Source organism: Centropristis striata, chromosome 1 (assembly GCF_030273125.1).
Source record: "Centropristis striata isolate RG_2023a ecotype Rhode Island chromosome 1, C.striata_1.0, whole genome shotgun sequence".
In the NCBI taxonomy this organism is placed as follows: Eukaryota; Metazoa; Chordata; class Actinopteri; order Perciformes; family Serranidae; genus Centropristis; species Centropristis striata.
This window is the reverse complement of record NC_081517.1, coordinates 37018468-37038654: the sequence shown is the minus strand read 5'-3', so window position 1 is coordinate 37038654 and position 20187 is coordinate 37018468. Positions and strand designations below refer to the sequence as shown.

The 20187-nt window shown below is 38.5% G+C and overlaps 1 protein-coding gene across 3 annotated transcripts in view; it reads left to right on the top strand.

Moving 5' to 3' along the window:
* The window catches only part of fbxo41 (F-box protein 41), a 61747-nt gene that overhangs the window by 25922 nt on the left and 15638 nt on the right, over positions 1–20187 (top strand). For all 3 annotated transcript variants that reach the window (XM_059341094.1, XM_059341078.1, XM_059341086.1), the window contains 2 exons: positions 12064–12271; positions 19209–19282. In XM_059341094.1, coding sequence (XP_059197077.1) covers positions 12064–12271; positions 19209–19282 — 282 coding nt within the window. The remainder of the gene's footprint in view (positions 1–12063; positions 12272–19208; positions 19283–20187) is intronic.

Below are 20187 nucleotides of genomic sequence, written 5' to 3'. Positions count from 1 at the left end.
GCAGGAGGACATAACGCAGCATGCTCCAGGGGCAGTCTGATTATCTGCTGCGTTTTTTTAAAAACGTATTTCTCTTCGCATAAGAAAAGTTTACATGAGATGTACACGTCATTATTTAGACCTGTGCATGTTTGCAATCCAATACTCCAACCATGAAACAGGTTAGAGCTAAAACCATTCATCTATTAATTGATTAGTCAATCAACAAAGAAATGTTTTGCAGCTGTTTTAGTTATTGATATATTTTGTTATTTAATTTAAGACGTATACCAAGTAAAAATAACTGATATGATTTCTGTGTCTCTCAGTTTCTCAGTTGTGATTATTTGAGGGCATCATTCAGGCTGCCTAAAACAACGGTAATTGATTATTTATTTAATGGTTATTTAAAGGGATAGTTGGAACGTTTTGAAGTTCGGTATGAGGCAGTTATCCATAGTCAGTGTATACATACAATAGATGGTAGATTGCATGGCCCCCAGATTGGAGAAACAGGCAGCAGAGTCCAGCACAAATGCTAAAAAAATTACTGCTGTTGATGAAGGAACCAGCAAAATGTATTTTAGTCACCAAAAAAACCCCAATATTTAAAGTGTATGCTACTTTTAGAATATTTCCACCACTCAGACAGCCGTTTCTGACAGTACCGAGGTGCTCGATGCTCTTTTCAAAGTCACCAGACTCCATTGACAAAAACTCAAATTTTACCTTGCAGAACACAGGACTTGCTTGTCTACATATGCCTTGATTGGTTAATTTGCTCGTAAGATTGTGTGGCTTTGGTTAATCCGAACAAACGCTTAAAAACACCCACAAAGACACAATAACAGACAAACTAACTGGTCGAGGCAGCGATAGAGCAGCAACTCCTGTGTTCCATAAAACACAGGTAAAATGTAAAATTACTGTTATTGCCAAAGAAGTCTGATGGCTTTAAAGAGAGCATAGATGGATGTAACACAAGGCAAAGCGCTAAAATATATGTAGACATTCTAAATATACACTTAAACTGGTATTAACTTGTTTAGGTGTGGCTGTTTAGTTGGATGAATACATTTTGCTGCTGCACCAGTCCAAAGCAGAACATTGCTCAGCTTCTGTGTCTGTCTGCCTGTCTGCTTCTCCTAACTGTGAGTGTGCCCACTGTCATCTACTGTACGTAACACACTAACTATGGATTAGTACCTCATACAACCCCATTTAAAAAATCAGAACAATCCCTTTAGCAGGGGCAGTGGGCATGAACATAATAATAATGAACATTGTTGTAAATGCGCCACAGTTACACAAGAGACTATTTTTTCATCTTCAGAATTTTCCAAGCCACCCTAAAAAGTAACAAAGTTATTGAGATCATTTATAAGCATGCAGAGCAATAATAGGAAAGAAAGAGGCTGGAACAAACCAAACCAATTAAGTGAGGAAATAATTGGCAAAGTAATGGACAATATGAATAATTATTAGTTTCAGCCCAACAACAGATTCCTGCTTTGTGAAGCTTATGGGGTCCCATTGTGTTTGAAAGGTGATTATTATGGTAATTTTTTGTAGCTGTACGTTTTGGCGTTGTTGTGTCAGATTGTGTTATATCGTGATTTGTATTGTACCCGCCCCATGTGTTGTACAAACAACATGGGAGGGAGGGACTGAGTGTTGCAGTATTGCAGCTGTTTGTATTAGATTGTGCAGGTGTTCGTGGTCTCTGTATTGAAGAGGGAGGAGCGCAGTACAGAGAAAACTCCTGTCAGGGTTTCATCATATTTAGAACACACACACACACACACACACACACACACACACACACACACACACACACACACTGCAGTAGGCCTCAACCCTGAGGCTTGAGTTATTCCTACAACCAGCTATGATAAAGTAAGTGTGCCCTGTGCAGCATAAGAAAGACGAAGGCTCTAAAGGCTCCACAGAGCAGGGAGGAGTCTGGCTCTTTGCTGTCAATGTCTTCTCTCTCAAAAAAAAACAAGCTCTAACAGCAATCTTGAATGCAAAATGAAGCTGTCAGGGCAGAGAGAGAAAACTCGCCTCATTAACGTCAGTGTCGGAGAGAGGGGAGCATGTTGTATTAGCACGGCAAGACTTCTGAAGGCTCTCTAATGAAAAGGAATCAGAGTAAGAACGTGATCCGCAGAACATCTAAGAATGTCGACTTGAAAATGAGTTTGACTGCTTCTTAAAAGATCTGTCTTTGTTTTAATATAAAATGCAAAGTGTAATCGAAGAATATTGGTCCAAACCCTGGAGAAACAGATGACATGTAAGCCAGTAAATTGTTTGGATTGCAGGATAACATTGCAGAGCTGACGGCAATCACAAAAATGCATGCACAGAATGCATTGCACATCACCTTTTAGAAATGTTTTTTCATTGGAAGTGTTGTATAATGCTGCATAATTATTACATAACTGTGCAGTTTTTGCACTGTTGCGTACTTACAGAGCTATCTACTGGGACTGGATGTATGTAGGTATTTATATTAATGCTATAATGTTCAATGAAGAGTGTAGTAAGACTAGCTTAGGGAGAATCGTGCTGTCTGTAAACCAAATATATATATATATATATATATATATATATATATATATATATATATATATATATATATATAAGCTGCGTTCAGATTTCCAGCAGCGATATAAAGTGGCATATAACAAGAAAGGGTTCTGCATGATATAAGATAACCCTGATTGCCGTGTACGGATGATCCAGTGGATGTTAGTCCTCAGATAGAGCAGGATTTATGAGCGGAGGGCTGTCCATGTCTATCATTAGTTGGAAGAAGTGACGTGTGTCCTTGAGGCTGGATGAAAAGCTTTGGACACGAAGGAAAAGGGAAACAGGAAGGATGATGCAGCCAGTCTTTCAGTCGACAAGTCTGTCTTCTTTCTCATTTTGTTAAGACTGACATGAAAGGTTGAAGTAGCCAGAGCATGCTACTGTGTTAGCATCTAGAGTGAGATTGTCGGAGTGTGAGATGTTTGCAGGATGTACTGGGGTTTAGTGTCAGTATGTGTGTGGTTCTTCACTGGGAACCTGATATTGAGACAATGCTGTCATGATTTTTTCCCCCTCTCTTCCTTTGAGCTGTCAAGCTGTCACAGAGCTGAATGAGTGCTGCTGGTGTGGATAGATTGAAATGCCTGCACTTCCAAAAGTCTAGTCTAGTCACCAAAGCTGACACGTTTAGCCGATAAATCTATTATTCAATGGTCAAATGGCTACCTTCTCAAATGTGATTTGCTGCTTTTCTCAGTTTTAGATCACTGTAAACGGTATATATCTCTGGATTTTGGGCTGCGGGTATAACAGAAGTAGCAATATAAGGACATCACCTTGGGATCTTGGATATATTCCATAAATTACATTGAATAATAGTCAATTAGGCGTATAGAGACAGGCTCTCGAACAGAGCTTTACAGACAGGCATATTCAGACAGACGGTATGAGAACTCTATGGTATGATAACATGTTTCAGTAGAAACCCAAAATACAAACCTGGAAATGGGTAGAATATGGAAGTGGAAAGTGAACAGAGCTTCACTCGCTTTGCCTCTTTCCAAAGTGTTCTGTTGTATTTTGTTGAGATGCCTCTGAGCGAAATGCTCTTTGGTAATCTGTGATACAGTACATGTCCAGAGCTTTTATTGAGAAAGGTATGAACAGAAAAAGTGGTGCTGTATAAATACTGCACAGATACAAAGAGTTTATTGTGGGTTCAGACAGAGCTGCCATGTTAGTACTTTATTACTTTAATAAGTGCAACTAAAGCGATATCCTCTGCCTGTAAGCAATGCTTTAAGATGACCAATCTAAATTCTGATGCTGTCATTATTCTATAGCTATAGACTTAATAATGATTAGTTAAAGTAAACACTTCATGATAATGAAAACTATATTTGGCTGCAACATTTTCCATATTTTTTATTCTGCCCATACATTTATTCCAGTTTCACTTCTGTGTTCCGCAAAACGATTGCATCCACAAGTGCAAAAATATCACTTTTATTATTGCAAACAAGCATTAAGGATTGAGAGCAGATTCACCATGCTTTTAAATGGCGGACAGCTGAATTTGGGTGGCCTTTTCTCCCATTATGATCCAATAATCCATGTCTGTCATGCGTGTTGAAGCGCTCCACATCATCACCTTGCTGTTGTATCTCTGGGTGACTCAGCCCATGTGTGATTTGTAACGGGAATTTGGATTTTGAGAGGGCTGGGTCCAGCCACAATAAAAATATATACTTTTTCCTGATTGATTGTTACCAAGACGCGGATTAGTGGTTTCTTGGGAAACCAGTCATGCTTCTGAGGCTTTGAAAACATTTCAGCTGTACCCTTTCATCATCCCCTTTCTCTCACCCTTTCATCCTGGACTGTCTCACATCTCCTCATGTTGCCATGCTCTCTACACATCTCCTCATGCTGCCTTTTTCTTTGTGTGTTTGTGTGTGAAGCACTCAAATGTGTGACATGATGACACAATGTAGCCCACTGAATCTGTCTCTCAAAAAAAAAAAAAAATCACTATTTGATCCAGGTGTCAAAACAGGACAACACACGAGCAGCTGTCCTTTGTTCGAGCTGAGAAGCTTGTATTCATGCAACATCGTCGTCTTTCTCACGCGGGCCTTTCAGTCAATCATCTCTGCTCTTTCATATTAATGAGGCATAATTTTGAATTAATGGCCAGAGATGATGACAACTGTGAAAGGAGGCTGACCAGTGATTGTAATTAACATTTAAACAGGATCCTTCAGAAGATCATGCCTTATTAATCATGCCTGTTACAGCTGGATGTCTTTGCTTTACTAGATTATTTGTTATGGCTGTTAAGTGGTAGGGAAATGAAACATTGTCGGCTTAGCTATTCATTATTTCTCTGAGCATGAGCTTTAGCATTGGACAATTATTAAGGCCTTCAAAGCATTTTCATTCAAAATGTAGCTCAGATTTTTGTTAGCAAGCTCTCAAGGCCTTAATTTAGCAAGCTTTTTTTATTTCCCAGAGCTTAAAGGGACAAGAAGGCATCAGATCTTTAATGGAGATCAGACAAACAAGGCCCTTATTCTAGTCTCATGGGGGGAAAGCAACAGAGACCAAGACCAGCGTTTGTGCGGTAAAACTAAACGCAGCACTGTGACCTTATTCTTTATAATCAGCGGTATTGATTGTATCTCAACTGCTGTGTGTAAGTGTTCGTGTAAGGATTAAGTGAGGCACATTGTTTGTACCAGAGATTAGTTCTTGTATGTAATGTTTGATGCAACAGGGCCAGATCAATCCAAAGTGTGTAACAATATCAAGATAAGAAATAGGACAGGATCCCCCAGAGTACGCTGGTGGAGTAAAGCCAGCAGGTGGATGATGGAAACTCCATCACATCCTGGAGCTAATGCTGATGATAGGGAGGTGGTGGGTTGTGCAATAGCAGCTTTAAGGCAGATTTAATCAATATTTATACATGTACAAACAAAGCATTAAGATTATTTTTTTGTTCAACATTTTAAGGGTACATGCGTGCATGATTCTCAAGTCAAAAAACTACTAAAAAACTAAAAACGTGATCGCACAACTTTGAAACTGACATGGACTGTTTGTCCTGCTGGTTGCTAAGGTATGGTCAAGTCTCTTCATATTAAATTACCTATAAAAATATATATAGAAATAAAAAGGTGATGACTTCGATTGACTTTATTTACAGACCAGACAGACCAATTCCAAAAAAGCTTTGGGACGCTGTATTAAACATAAATAAAAACAGAATACATCAAATTTCAGAATGAGTGTATATATTTACAAAAACAAAAATTTCTTAGTTTGAACATATAATTATATAGCACATATTCAGCACAACATATCACATATATAGCACAACATCTGGACCAAAACGTATATCCCAGTGTTTTTAGGCCGAATGGCAATATATACGATATATATTGGTATTTTAAACAGAACGTGCAAAATGTTTAGTTTTGACTCAACAAGTAATCATCATCAAACTTTTTATGTTGGTTTTTACCGAAATACCTTCAAATTACAGAACCATTGTTGGTTTTTCTTAGGAACATGACATCAGAGGTCAAATTAAACATCATGAAACATCAAAAAATGGCGTAAATTTGCAGCGTTATTTTCTTGGTGCCTATAGATTACTTTGGTCTTCTGGTTTCATATGATACCAGTATTTCTAGTATACCTAAAATTTAGCCTGTCAGAACGCTAAGCGGCTATATCGGTGTTGCGATATTGTGTAAACTACATATCTCTTTCTAAAATATATTGATACTGATATCAATATCGAACTCCTAATACCGATATACCGCCCAGCCCTAGCCTAACATATATATATATATATATATATATATATATATATATATATATATATATATCTTTTTTTTTTATACATTTTCGCATGTCCCACGTTACAACATAGTTGATTTTATTTATCTTGATATAATTTTGTTTTTATAATTATTTTTATATTATTCATTTAAATGTATATATATTCATACATTTTTATTTTGTTTATTTGTCTCACTTTTTCATTTATTCTTTTAGTTGTAGAAAATCCACTGTTCAATCCATGCATGCATCCCAAGTAAGTGAGTAACTGTATTAAATAATCATAAATTAATAAAAAAAAATAGAATATTTAACCTGCAAAATCCTGTAAAATCAGGTACATTTTAAATCTACTACTGTGCTTCTGAGCTGTTATATAACATTTTTTAAAAATCATATCTGCGAGGAATTAACGGCTAAACGCTGAATCCCCTGGAGTTTATTTTTTGCACCACACAACCCTGCACTATTCTATGGTTTGGCATTTTTACAAAAAAAAATGTTTAAACAAACAAGATACAGGATGCTCATTGGTGAGTTTTGAAGGTTTTTTTTCCAGGTAGATTTGGTAACTTTTGCACAGACCCAAGGCTAGCTGTTTGCCCCTGTTTCCAGTCTTTATGCTAAGCTAAGCTAACTGACTGCTTGATTTAGCTCCATATTGTAGGACTATGAGAGTCGTATCCACCTCCTCCTCTAACGGGCAAGAAAACAAATAAGCAGTTTCTTAGATAATATAATTTGTGCTGCTGACTCTGAACAACATCACAGCAAAGTGCAGTGTGCTTTATAAAGTCTGTATCTGGATGCTTACTAAGTGTGTGGGTGTGTGTGTGAGATGGAAACAGAGCTAGAGATGAGACAAAACTCTGAGGCACCATCAGCAAACTGTGAACACGAAGGTCACAAGTATGCGGTTTCCCCTCACCCATGGCCATGAATCTGTGTTATAAGGATGCCGTGGATCCACCGCCGAGTCACTGTCTCTGAATCACACCCCGGACTTAACAACCTGCATGTTCAACACCCAGAAAAGATGGCAGTCTCCCTTTCTAACTCCCCCAGCGTCTGGGTAAACACGCTGGCATGTTTGTCACCTTGAGGCTTTCTTTCTGAGGTGTTGGAGTGAGTCATGCCGTGAGAGCGAGGTGTGTGTACGGCTGAGTGTGTGCAGAAATTAGGATTGACAACAGGAAGCAGCCACATCCCATTTCTCTCCCCTCCTCTGTCAAACCTCCTGTGCATTCTGCTTTCCACATGACTGCAGATTTCTGTTTTCTGTCTGTTGCTTTAGCCTCTGCAGTGTTTTTTCCCTCGCAGTCTTTGTGCCCATTCCCTCCTCTTCATCCAGTTTTCATCAGCACCAATCCTCTGCTTTTTCTCTCCTCTTTATTTCTGGTCTTTCCCCCTCTTTCCCTTGTCTCGTGGGATCCAGTGAAGATATTTTTTTCCCTTTTCTCCCCCTCTGCCCACCCTCCAACATCTTCCTCTGTCTTTCGATCAACATTCCTGATACCCCTGCTTCTTCTCCATAAGGATATCCACGCTGAGCAAGGTTCCTTCAGCTGAGTGGTTAAGCTGCCAGGCGGTCTCGTGCATCCGGGCATTTCTTCCTTACACAGAGGAAAAAAAGAGGGAAAGGCTTTCCTGTGTTGCCTCCAACACGTTCCTCCTCAAGGGATTGGCGCATCTGTCTCCAGTAACAACAAAAATCTGATACTGTTGAATAATTCACTCAGACTAATTACAAATGCATTACAATTTGGATGCCGAAACACAATGTACGATGCATACAAAACCCACCTCAGCTACTCTATTAATAGCATTTGTGAGAAAGCTATATGTCATTATACTGGAGGCTGAACAACAAACAGTGCTCAGTCATTGTTGCTCCCTTTTTATTAACTTGGATAATGAGAGCATAACTTTGGCTGCAGGCTGCTTAATCACACACCACATTAGGTACACCTCAAATCATCGAATTAAAATAAACGACGCATTAATTGTGCTCCGTAATGAGATGCAGCATATACAGTCGGATGAATCAATGATATAATCTGCTGAGGCAGTATACTAATGCTTGCTATTTTGACATGAGCACCTCTAAACCCACAATCTGCCTCCCTTCATATTCAACTTGTTTTTTGATCTCACAAGCCTCATCATCACTTCAGCTGTGCCTGAACAGAATTTCATAATTTTTTCTGTGTGTGCATTCCTGTGTCAGTTCTGATGTTGAGTTCTGAGCAGATTCTCCGTGTAATGTAATTATTTATTAAAAGCCAGTCTTGTGTTTATATTACACCATGTGGGATTTTTATATCATTGCTCAGTTCAACTATCCTTAGCTTTCTCGATAAGGAAATTCAGTACATTTAAGGGTATTCCATACATTGTTTTAAGGTTTAGTCACAGTGAATGTAGAACACAGATTTAAAGGTAGGCTAGAGTCGGGATAAACTTTGAAACCCTTAATTGATGTAGCTCATTTTGTGGTTGAAACCAGACTGTTCCTTCTGTCTAAACCTTCAGTTTACCCCTGATAGATCCCTGTAGAAACAATCATTTCTCATGTGTTGATGTTAAAATTCCCTTTCCTTTTCCAGAAGCACAGAGGAGAGTTTATGTTGTAGTTTGTTGAGGATGAGGTAACTGAAAGAGCTTAAGACAGTTTATTCTAACACTCAAACACTCACATTCTTCATGTTTTCTCTGTATGTTTCCATATTGAGTATAGGAGATAGTGTACAGTAAATGGCCTCTTTCAGTCAATTTAAACCCAACTGCATAATGAGCTCAAAGTAGATAAAAATCATGTTAGCTCATATTATACCAAGAGATAAACTCTAAACAAGATTGATCACAGGGGAGAAGAAAAGTTATAGCTACTTAGTTATATGATTTACTGATTTACTGATTGTTTATTCACAGATTTGATAGCACATGTGCTTTCATTTCTCCCCTGCAGTCAAACACCTTGACTAATTTTGGAGTCATATTTTTGTCATCTTTGCCTGAGGATAAGAAAAGTTAACTGTGCCAGACGGCAAACTATTTTTATCTCAGAATGCCCCTGTTTCAAGAAAATTCACTGTGAGTGCTGTTACTGTATTTGGATGGAGCTGGATTGTGTAATGGTTAGTAGTAATGGCTGTTTGACATCAGTTGGATGTGAAAGTATCCATCCTGATGAGCAGCTTGGCTTGTTTCATGAGCATGAAGCTATTTAAACTGTGAGGGCACAGATTTTATGTCTCTATTTCCTGTCTGCAGTGACGGTTTGAGTGTTTTAAGAGTTCCTTTGGCTTTGTCAAGGTCAGACGTCTGAATTGTCTTGTTAAGCTCTTCTGACTGCATTGCTTAGACAGTAAAGACTGTGCTGTGCATGAGAACACAGAGATACAGTAAAAAGCTTCTGGGAATTATAGAAGTCCTATATAGCGACAGTTTTACATAAAGAGACATAAAAAGAAAAAGTCCTGGAGAAGGGGGATGGTGGATGCTTGGTTGGGTGATGGCAAGATAATTAGATATGGAAACATTTATGATGATGTGACAGATAATTGTGAAACAGCGGATTCAGGTGGATGTACAGAAAATAACAACAATTAGAAAAACTGAGTAGTTGTCAGTCTGTATCAAGCAAAAATACTAAACATTTGATGGTTCCAGCTTCTCAAATGTAAGGATTGTCTACTTTGTCTTGTTTATCATGTCAAATGAATATCTTTAGGTTTAGTACTGTTGGTCAGACCAGACAAGCATCTGAAGATGTCACCATGCACGCTAAAAAAAATCAGTTTAATTTACGATAAAATACCAGCAGCTGTGGTTGCCAGAACTTCACTGTAAAAAGTACAGTGAGTGGGTTTTCTACTGTAAATTCAAATATAAATATCAGATAAAAACTGTAATTTAGACTCAATAATCCCGTTATTTTTAGCGTAATTGTGTCATTGTGACATCATGGTATTTCTCGATTCATTTTACATGATAATTTTATATTTTTACTGCAACTGTGTTTTCCACAGTTTATGACAGTAAAAGTTAACGTTTTGTGCTGTTCTTTGATTTTCGGTAATTAAAATGATCTACTACGGTGATATACAATTTTTAATTTTACGCCCTATTTCTGATGCAATTTGACAGTGTTTTACTGTAATTTCTACAAACATTTTTTAGTGTGGGCTATAAAGTCATTTTAGGCATTTTGGACATTTAAAGTTAATGGGACCATATTTCACAAAATGAACACAATGCTGTATTGAACTAGACTTGTAACAAGTGATTGAGTCCAAAAACTAATTAAAAAAAATTGTTTGCTGACTTAATAAATCAAGTAGTAGGGTAATTTTCTCATACAATACTATACAAAGACCTCTTTTAGAACAAGTGGAGGCGCCCCCTGCTGGCCATTAGAAAGAATACATGTTAAAGGCACTTCTGCACTGGCTTTACTTCAGATCCCGAGGCTACAGTCACTTCTTTTATACAGTCTATGGTTTCAGCTCATTGTTTAACTGTCCAGCTTCACTCTGACTCCTCTCATAGTAATGCAAAGCAAAGCTTTAATAAACCCACTGTACACTTCTCGCTCAGCACCAAACAGCAGAAAGACACAGTTAGCGACCAGTTAGTGGACATAGTTGAGCAATAAGCAGTTAAAGAGACTGATTTTTCCCTCAGGGAGTTGGTAGATACCAAAAACAAGGCTAAAAGAAGGTGAATATTGGACTTACATTTTCCAGTCCGACCCAAACACAACTCCAAATGAATTATAATGTTTCTCCATTACTGCTGGTTCTGTAAAAAGCATGTGTATTATGAAATGCACCATATCAACTTAAAAGTTCATTTTCGCAGCTTGGTTTCCCCAAGTAGCCAAAAAAATCAGTTATTGTAGTTTAGAAGGATGGACAGGGCTCATTAGTTAGGTGGTTGTGTGTTTACATTGTGTGTGTATATATTGAACTTACATTACCACGTAAAGAACAACATTTTCCATTGACATTTTTTGATTTAGCTTCATTCCTTGTGGATGATTGGACACATTACTAAGTCAAGGTCAGTTCCCATGAATGCAAAGACCGCTCATTAGCACTGGACTCTAGGGACTCCTTATATAATTCATAATCCAAGCTTAAACTTTTTGAGTTAATATGATCAGACTAATCCCATCTGGACATTTTGGAATTTTTACCACCACGCTTTCTACACACATGATCATCATCAATCAGTCATATGTAGATGTTTTCAGATGACACTGAAAAAACCCCACTGGCAACGCCAGAAATATAAAGTGTGCTGAGGAGACTGCAGACAACTACTAACACTGTCTGAATTCCTGGTTTGTTTGCCTCTGTATCTGAGTAACACACTGTCCCTTAAAATGACGGGAACTTGGCCCTGCTGTGCCTGCGGCGGAATAAATATCCAGCTGCTCTCTCACCCTTTATTTCTCTTCCGCTCTCTCTCTCTCTCTTTGTGTTTGAATTGTGTATTTATCTCTGTCGCCAAGCACAAATAGGGCAGCACTGCAGCTTCTGTGAATGTGGGAGAGTTTTTTTTTTTTGAGTGTCCAGCAGCAACCATTTTATCTGAACACGTTCAGGTTCAATAGATCTGTAATTTACACACTAATGAGACAAATTCACAAATACAATATCCCATTAATAGTGCCACTCTCCTCTCTGCTCTCAGGGAAGTTGCCCAGATCGACCAGTTCCTTCAGGAGACGGCGGCACGTGAAGCCAACGCCAAGGTGCGGCTGCAGCAGTTCATCGAGGAGCTGCTGGACCGCGCGGACCGCGCTGAAAAACAGCTGCAGATCATCAGCAGCTGTGGCACCACGCCGAACGGCAGCCTAGGACGCTGCAGTCTGCAGGCCTCGAAGGGCAATGGACGCCAGGTAAGGATATCTTCTATTTAACTTCTGCTGCATCAGTTGGTTGCTGCTCAGAACACACTGCTAAATGCATTGTGAGATATTGTGCTTCTTGTGTGCTTTCAGATCTCATAATCACAATCAGAATCGTTTTAATTGCCAAGTAGGTTTTCAAATGCAAGGAATTTGCTGTGGTGTATTGGTGCATAAGAACAAACAATGTACTAAAATATGTATATAGATTAAGGCAAGTTTAGACTTTTTTGATGGTATTCAAGACATTTTTCAGACTTTCAGGGCAAGAAAACAAATACATTTAAAGTAAACAATAAATAACATACAGCTAGAATGAATTAAAACACATAAAGTGATTAATAATGTATTTTTTTTAATCATATGAGCTGTTTTACATCTAATTTTGTGATGTATTTAAAAAAAATGTCTGAAAATGTCATAGGTGCATCAGAGGAAGGTGTAGTCTTGAAAACAATGACAAAAACTCTTGCACACTGTCCACGTACTGCTCCAATATATTTATTGACTCGTTTGGATGTGTCTGACCCTCATAAGGTACATGAGCAGCAACATAACTCTTCCTTATCTACACACACGTAGGAGCTGCCTGAATCAACCAATCATCCAATGAGAAGGCTGCAGAGATCGTTTAGAGTGATGAATAATGTACATCACCAGTCAAAAGACACATATTACCTCAATATAATAATACTTATAACTCTAAGGGAACAAAGGTAAAAGTCACATATAAACATAATAAATAATAATACTGACTCGTGTAGCTCGATAACTCAATATTATTTTGCAAAACTGATTATTTTATATGCATATATTATTTCTGTAAGACTGCTACTTCCAGCTTTCCGGCAGTCCTTGACGGAGCAGTGTTGTGCTTTTGAATAGTGCATAAGCATTGATTGTATTGAGTCATGTCCCTGTGATGCACCACAGGTCGAACACATAATAGACTTTAAAATGCCTGAGACAATAAGTCCACTCTTCTTTAAAGAGCTGAAGTGCAGTAACTGTCCAGGACATGTTTTCATATGGACTGAATCCAACCTGCGAAGTCAGGGTTTGTTAGTGGAACAGAGGCTCAGGATAGTGTGAATGTTAATGTGCTGCGATCGTGGGCTAGAGGCCTTTTAAGTGATTTAGCTCATTTGTTGTTCCTCCTGTTCCAGGAATCAGTCAGTCATTACCTTCCCCTTGACTGTATTAACGCAGCTTTAATTAAACCTTGCACAGATGTCTTTTATAGCCTGGAATTTATCAGTGACTTGCAGGGACATGGTATGGATATCTAATGGTTGGTTAAATGATTGTACATGGGTTTAATAATATATGTATTTGTGTTATTTGATGTGTACTTAAATGTTCTAAAGCTTTCATAGCCTAACAAATATAGAACATATAGGTTTCTCTCATTTAGTTATAACATTTCAATGTGAATACCTACCTGGCCAAAACACCCTTATAGGAAGTGTAGATTTATTTTTAAAGATTTTGGGGCTTGGCGGCAAAAGCTGCTCACATTTAGTGGCAATAGCCTAAGTGAGATTTCTAAAGCAGGAATCCATCTCTTTATGGGCCTGGATTTGTGCAGGAACTCTGTCATGTTAGGTGCTATGTGGAATTTTCAGAAAAAAAATCAGTTAATCTCTGCCACGAAGCTAAATCACCGCCAGCCAGCTGCCCTTAGCTCAGTTTATGTTACAGTTCACTAGTTGGCTGCCCCTGCCTTGCATCACTCTTGGCTGGTAGAAAGCAATCATTAGTTATACAACTTGCTTGATACTACCACTTGTAAAGTAAAATCAACACAGTTAGTCATAATACATAACTTCGTATCATGGATTACGTTAGCTGGTGAAGTCAACTAGCCAACTAACATATCCACTAAAATAGTATTTTGATAGCAATAACATTAGCAAAAGGAAGAAAGCCACTTTGAGTTATGATCCCAGTAAACAAACAAGGGTCATGAATTTGAGTTTCCCCTCCAACATCAGTCACATACATTTGGCCTGATGGGCTTCACTAGATAGGACTGTTTTGTGCTTACGTGGACTTTCGTTCATTAGTTGCCATTAGCAGACTACATTTCTAGGCTACTGCTTGTGTTGTGCAGTGTTGGTGCTGTAGGAGAGCTGAAGAGATTTCTTGGGAGCGCATATAGTCATTCTACCCTTTGGATTTTAAAAAACAAACTTGAGTCCTTTACATAGAAATCAGTCAAGTGTCAGTTGGGCAACCAATGAAGTCGGGGAAGGTCTCATCCATTCACCCACTGGCAGTACAAAGTGATCACATACAGTACAAATTGTTACACATATTACCTTTAAGAACACTTAAACAGAAGCGCAATATTGTCTAAACGAACAAACGGCGGACTTTCACCCAGGAGAGCGGGGTTCGCATACTGTGTGAAAACAAAAGTAAATTATTTTTAACTTAAGTTACGTTGTTTACGTAAATTGTCTGAATCACGTTTTTGAACATAACTTGCGTTTTTTTTCACAACTTGCGGTAGTCAGGTGACTATTTCACTTCCAACATTTCCGTACATTTATTTACTGTCCAAACTGTCTTTTATAACGCCTTACCAGGAAGTTTTTTTGCCCTAAACCTAGGTCAGTGGTTTTATAAAATAAATCCACAAAAACTGCAGCATTTTTTACAACTGCGAGTGTGTGCTATTTTCAGAACGCGCCGTTGTACCGCAAGCCGACTGACACACAACCTCTTTTGTCGTTTCGGTTGGAGAACTTTTTTTTTTTTTTTTTAATCTTTTATTTAATTTTAATCCCACAATTTTGTAACCCATTTTTATTTATCACCCAGTTTGTCCTACGCCATGATCCTGGGGGCGCTACCTCGTCCCTGTCGGCCTATTAGTCTAGTCACATGCTTCCTCCGATACATGCAGAGTTAGCAGGCCCTTCTTGACACCTGACAGGGGGAGATTCCCCGGTGGGACGTAGCGCATGGGAGGATCACGTTATTCCCACCGGTTCCTCTCCCCACCATCAGGCGCCCCGACCGACCAGAGGGAGGCTGTATAGCGACCAGGATCAATGCATGTTTTTGTGAGAGGTCCCTGTAAGGGGGTCCTCGGGGGACACGGGGATAACATGCAAACTCGCCCCCAGTTGGAGAACTTGTTAGAACTTAACCCAAACCATGATAACCAAACCCAGATTAAGTAGTACTGTTCATAAAAATATGTGGACAAGGCTGTCTACTTTCTTTTGGCCATACAGTGATATAGTGTGTGTATTCACTGCTTTTTGTTTTGTAATAATGTTGATGCTCATTTGCCATCGGATCATAATTTTAGGTCTTATGGTTGTACTAAAGTGAAATTAGACGATTGATGTCTGTCTGCTTTACATTCTGCATCAAAACAGTGAAAATGGTGAAGCTCTGCAGCAGACGACATGCTGACCAGAGCGCGCACTCACATAAAAGGCTTCCTCATGCTCTGGAAACCAGAGATCAGCCCTTTGCCTCCAGGCTCTCCCCAGCTCCCATTGTGGCATTTTCCCTCTCTTCTTTTGCCTTATTACATGATGATGGAAATATAAAAGCAGACACTTTCTGTTCTTAAAAATGTCATTTATTCAAATTATCATCCACCACCTCTTGAAAAAAGGGGTGACCTGTTTCGTTGCACAGATCTTTGTGCTGCCATGGAAACCAGTTCTCGCTCTTCTACGAGGTTCCAACATGATTTTGAATCAGCTGTAACGTTGTACAAATCCGCCTGAGAGAAACTAGCGGCTTCATTTTGGGCTCGTTATTCGAAAGATTCTCAGTAAAAAATCTTCTCTTCAGATCACTCTCCGCGAGTGCAAAGATATTGTCCCTTTTATACTGTCATACAGTAAAGTGAATAATATAGATGATGAATCCTTTTTTTTAAATTCCAAGACAAAAAAGACAAAACAACAACAATAGAGGACAAGAGCAGGAACAATAATTATCTCACTTGTGTGTTATGTCGGGTGTGTGTGTGTGTGTGTGTGTGTGTGTGTGTGTGTGTGTGCGTGTGCATGTTTAAAGCCATCAGTCTTGGGTTACCACTACATTGTGAATAGATGAGAAGAAGAGAAGGGAAGAGGAGAAAGAGAGAGAGGGAGGGAGAAAGAGAAAGAGAAAAAAAGGTGGGGATAAATAAAGGACGAGCTGCAGGAAAAAAAAAATTCAATTATAAAAATCATGATAATAATAATAGAGTTCATTTAAGTAGTAAAAGAGAGTGAGTGAGAAAAAAACAATTAGAATAATAAAATTAAAATACAATAAAATATGTAATTTAAAATTTAAAATAAATAATTAATTGAATGAATGAGATGGAAAAAAAACAATAACTAATAATAATGATATTATTAATAATGATAATAATAATAATAACAACAATTATAATAACAATAATAATAATTGTAATAGTAATAACAATAAGAGTCAAGAGGGGTGCTACAGTTGGGGCAATCTGGGGGCTTGAGAATGCCAGTCAGAATTATACTTTTTTTTCCTCAGCAATTTGACCCGTAATTGACTCAAAACACTATATTTAGACGTCCTCTCTTTGGATTTAAACATCAGTCAGTTTCATGCGAGACTGTGAATAATCAACATGACAAGTACAAGTGTGGAGTCACAGACAGGTTGGCACCTTGTTACACTGTCATGGGAAGCCCAGAGATGTCACCCAACCATCCAACCAACCAACCACACAGCCTCACTTTCTGTCACGACATCAGCGAGGTCGCCCTTATCTCCTAGGAGACAGGTTTTTAGAGCCACAGAGGTATTTTAGGACTGACAGCGTGAGAAGGGATGGATGGCTTGTTTCCTGCTCACTCTTAACTCAAGCTGAATCTAATGCGTTTCTTCACAGGAAGAAAGAGGTGCCATAAATATAAGTGCATTAATTCCATCGTTTCATAAAGCTTTGGCCTTTTCACAGAGAAGATGACAAGAGGGAGAAATAGAGAAAGACTTGAGTTTAAGACCAAACTCAAGATTGGAGTTTTTACCCTCTGCTGGATGGATTTTGTTCCATCCATTTCTGTGAGATTTGGTCCCTGTTCTGCTTTCGCTGCAGGCCGGCCAGGAATGAGAGCCACGGATGCCTGTTTCCTCCATGGTCCATTTTCACTGGCACTAGGCCAGAAACAAGCTGCATGAGTAGAAGCAGAGCTAAAGAAAGAGAGAGAGAGAGAGAGAGAGAGAGAGAGAGGGGGAGGAAGCGACAGTGTCTGTGTTTCTGCACATTTTCCCTCTGTGGCACGTTGCCAGTCTGGTACACAGAGTTCCACCTGGCACTACTTCACACACACGTAGATACACATGCGTATAAAACCCTACACACAGCATACTTCAATGCACAGGCAGCTTTGAGAGCTGTATGAAAGGGTGACTCTGAGGATTTTCGCTCTCAGGCAAATAGAGCGAGAGTCAGGCTGAAACACCCACCATCAAATACACTTAACAAACTCTCACCTGCTTACAGAGCTACAACCAAATATTTTAGGTAGTAGGGAAGATGCTGAGGGTTTTTGTGTTGCTAGAGAGAGAGTTGGTCGGTTAGTCAATCTATCCATTTCACACTTTGGTCAAACGCGAGATATCTGAACTGCTGCTGGCCAGACTGACAAGAAGTTTGTCATTGAAATTCATGATCACACTTCAGCCTCTAAAAGTCAGCAACAAGGACACTAAGAGTTCATGTTTGAGCTTTTCTTTTGTGACCCCCTCAAGAGGAAATTGCCCTCATCTTTTTCTTATTTATTCATATTGTGTTTGGAAAGGATTTGTTCATTGCTGTCCTTGATTTATGTCTGATCAAACTGTTCTACATCTAGAGAATTTCTGTAATTTTTAAGTTTATCTTGATTTTGATTATTAAGCGAAAATCTGAGCTGTCACATCAAGAAGCTTCCAATGATAAAAGCAAAATAGGCAACTTTTCGATTTCATTACTATTTGATTTTATTGTCTTTTCAGTGGGGATTTGTTATGCAGTCTTAATTTTATAGCAGTGAATGGCTAGCCTACATTACTGGAAGAGAAAGAAGCACACTGCGGTCAGTCAGGCTCCACTTGTTTCCTGGTGCATGTATTTACTAAGCGTTACTGTAAGAACATGTTAGACCCACCTTCAAAATAAAAGCAAACGTGTAGCTTTTAAAATAACAGCACATGGATGTATTAACAGAGTCCACCACGTAATTTACAAGAAGACTGTCAAAATATGATGCCTTAAATAAAATATACAAGAACCCTTATTCTCCTTTACAATAATTCATTAAAATATGCAATTATTAAGATGAAATAGTGACGTTAGAATGTGTGAGAGTCCACCAAATTTAGGCTTTTAGGGCAAAATGCTGTTGTTTTTTAGTTTTGATTATCTGGGGGGAAATCTGAGCTACACATATCAAGAAGCTTCCAATGACAAAAGCAAAATAGGTGACTTTTTGTTTTCATTACTATTTGATTTTATTGTCTTTTCAGTTTGGATTTGTTATGCAGTCTTCATTTTATAGCAGTGCTAACTTATATGGCAACTGCATTAAAATTAAATGCTTTAAAATTACGTGTCTTCTTTTTATTTTAGAAAATATGTATGTCCCCATGAGTTGTGAAAAACGACTATACATCACAATCACAATTGTCTGATAGTCTCTTATAGAGTGGGGAGAAAATAATGGTATATTATGTAGAGTATTAAGGCTGCCATCCAGTCTTCAGGAGCCTATTTGGGAGTACATCTGATCCTACAGCATGTCAAAGAAAGCTCACTGAGTGATATTACTGATAGCTTCTTTCTTTCTTTCTTACTTTCTTTCTTTCTTTCTTGCTTTCTTGCTTTCTTGCTTTCTTGCTTTCTTGCTTTCTTGCTTTCTTTCTTGCTTTCTGCATGTTTGTGTCTCTCCAGAGAAACTCCAGCAACTCTGGGAGCACAAGAGGCATGTACCAAGTATCAGACCGGCGTTCTTCGCCCAGCACAGGGTGAGTCTGCACACCACTCCACATTTACACATGAGTTCACACCTTTGAAACGTAATGCATCCACACCCTAACTTACTGGTGCACTTAGCCATCCAGAAATAAAGAGATGATTATATGAGCTCGTAATTGCCATATTACATTTGGTTTAAATATGAATATTTTTACTTATCAGGTAGAAATTCTCACTCTGCCTACTCTGCTTATTTATTTGAAAGGAAAGCTTCATCTCTTTTTCTTTTTTTGGTCCAGTTGGAGATTTTATGGCTCTTGGCTGACAATTGAATTTGGTGCTCCTCCTCGTCGTTCTTACCTTGTGAGAGCTCATGTAGTGAAACACAGTTTGTCCGTTGTGTGGAAATATAACAGAACCCCTGGAGCTGCAAAGCTTTTAACCACCATCTACTGCGCTACACACCGCTCTCAGCCTTTGGGGTACAACTTGTCAATCCTGTGTAGAAATGTTTGCAAGCATGGCAGCTGCAGTTACAGTAACCCAGAAAAACAATAAATACCGTGGCAGTGCCATGGTTACAATTTGTTTGGCTTGTGGCTCTTCATATTATTCGTTGCCCCCAGATTAGTGGAAATTAAAAATGCAGAGATTATACTTTACACATAATAAAGATATGGCTGAAACAAATGATTGTGTTAATTATAACTTCATCTACCAATTTTTTCCCCAATTAATCCATTAAACCTATCATCCTCTAAACATGTCAGAAAATTGTTTTAAAAAAGACAGGAAATCTCCATATTTTAGTCATTTTTGCATGAAAAAATACTTTAACAAATAAAAACTTCGAATAAATAGTAATGACTCTCTCATCCTCGTGCATGTTGTTTCACGCTTAGACATCCACATCATGATCCTCATAGACCCAGATCCTATTTTTAGTCAGACTCAG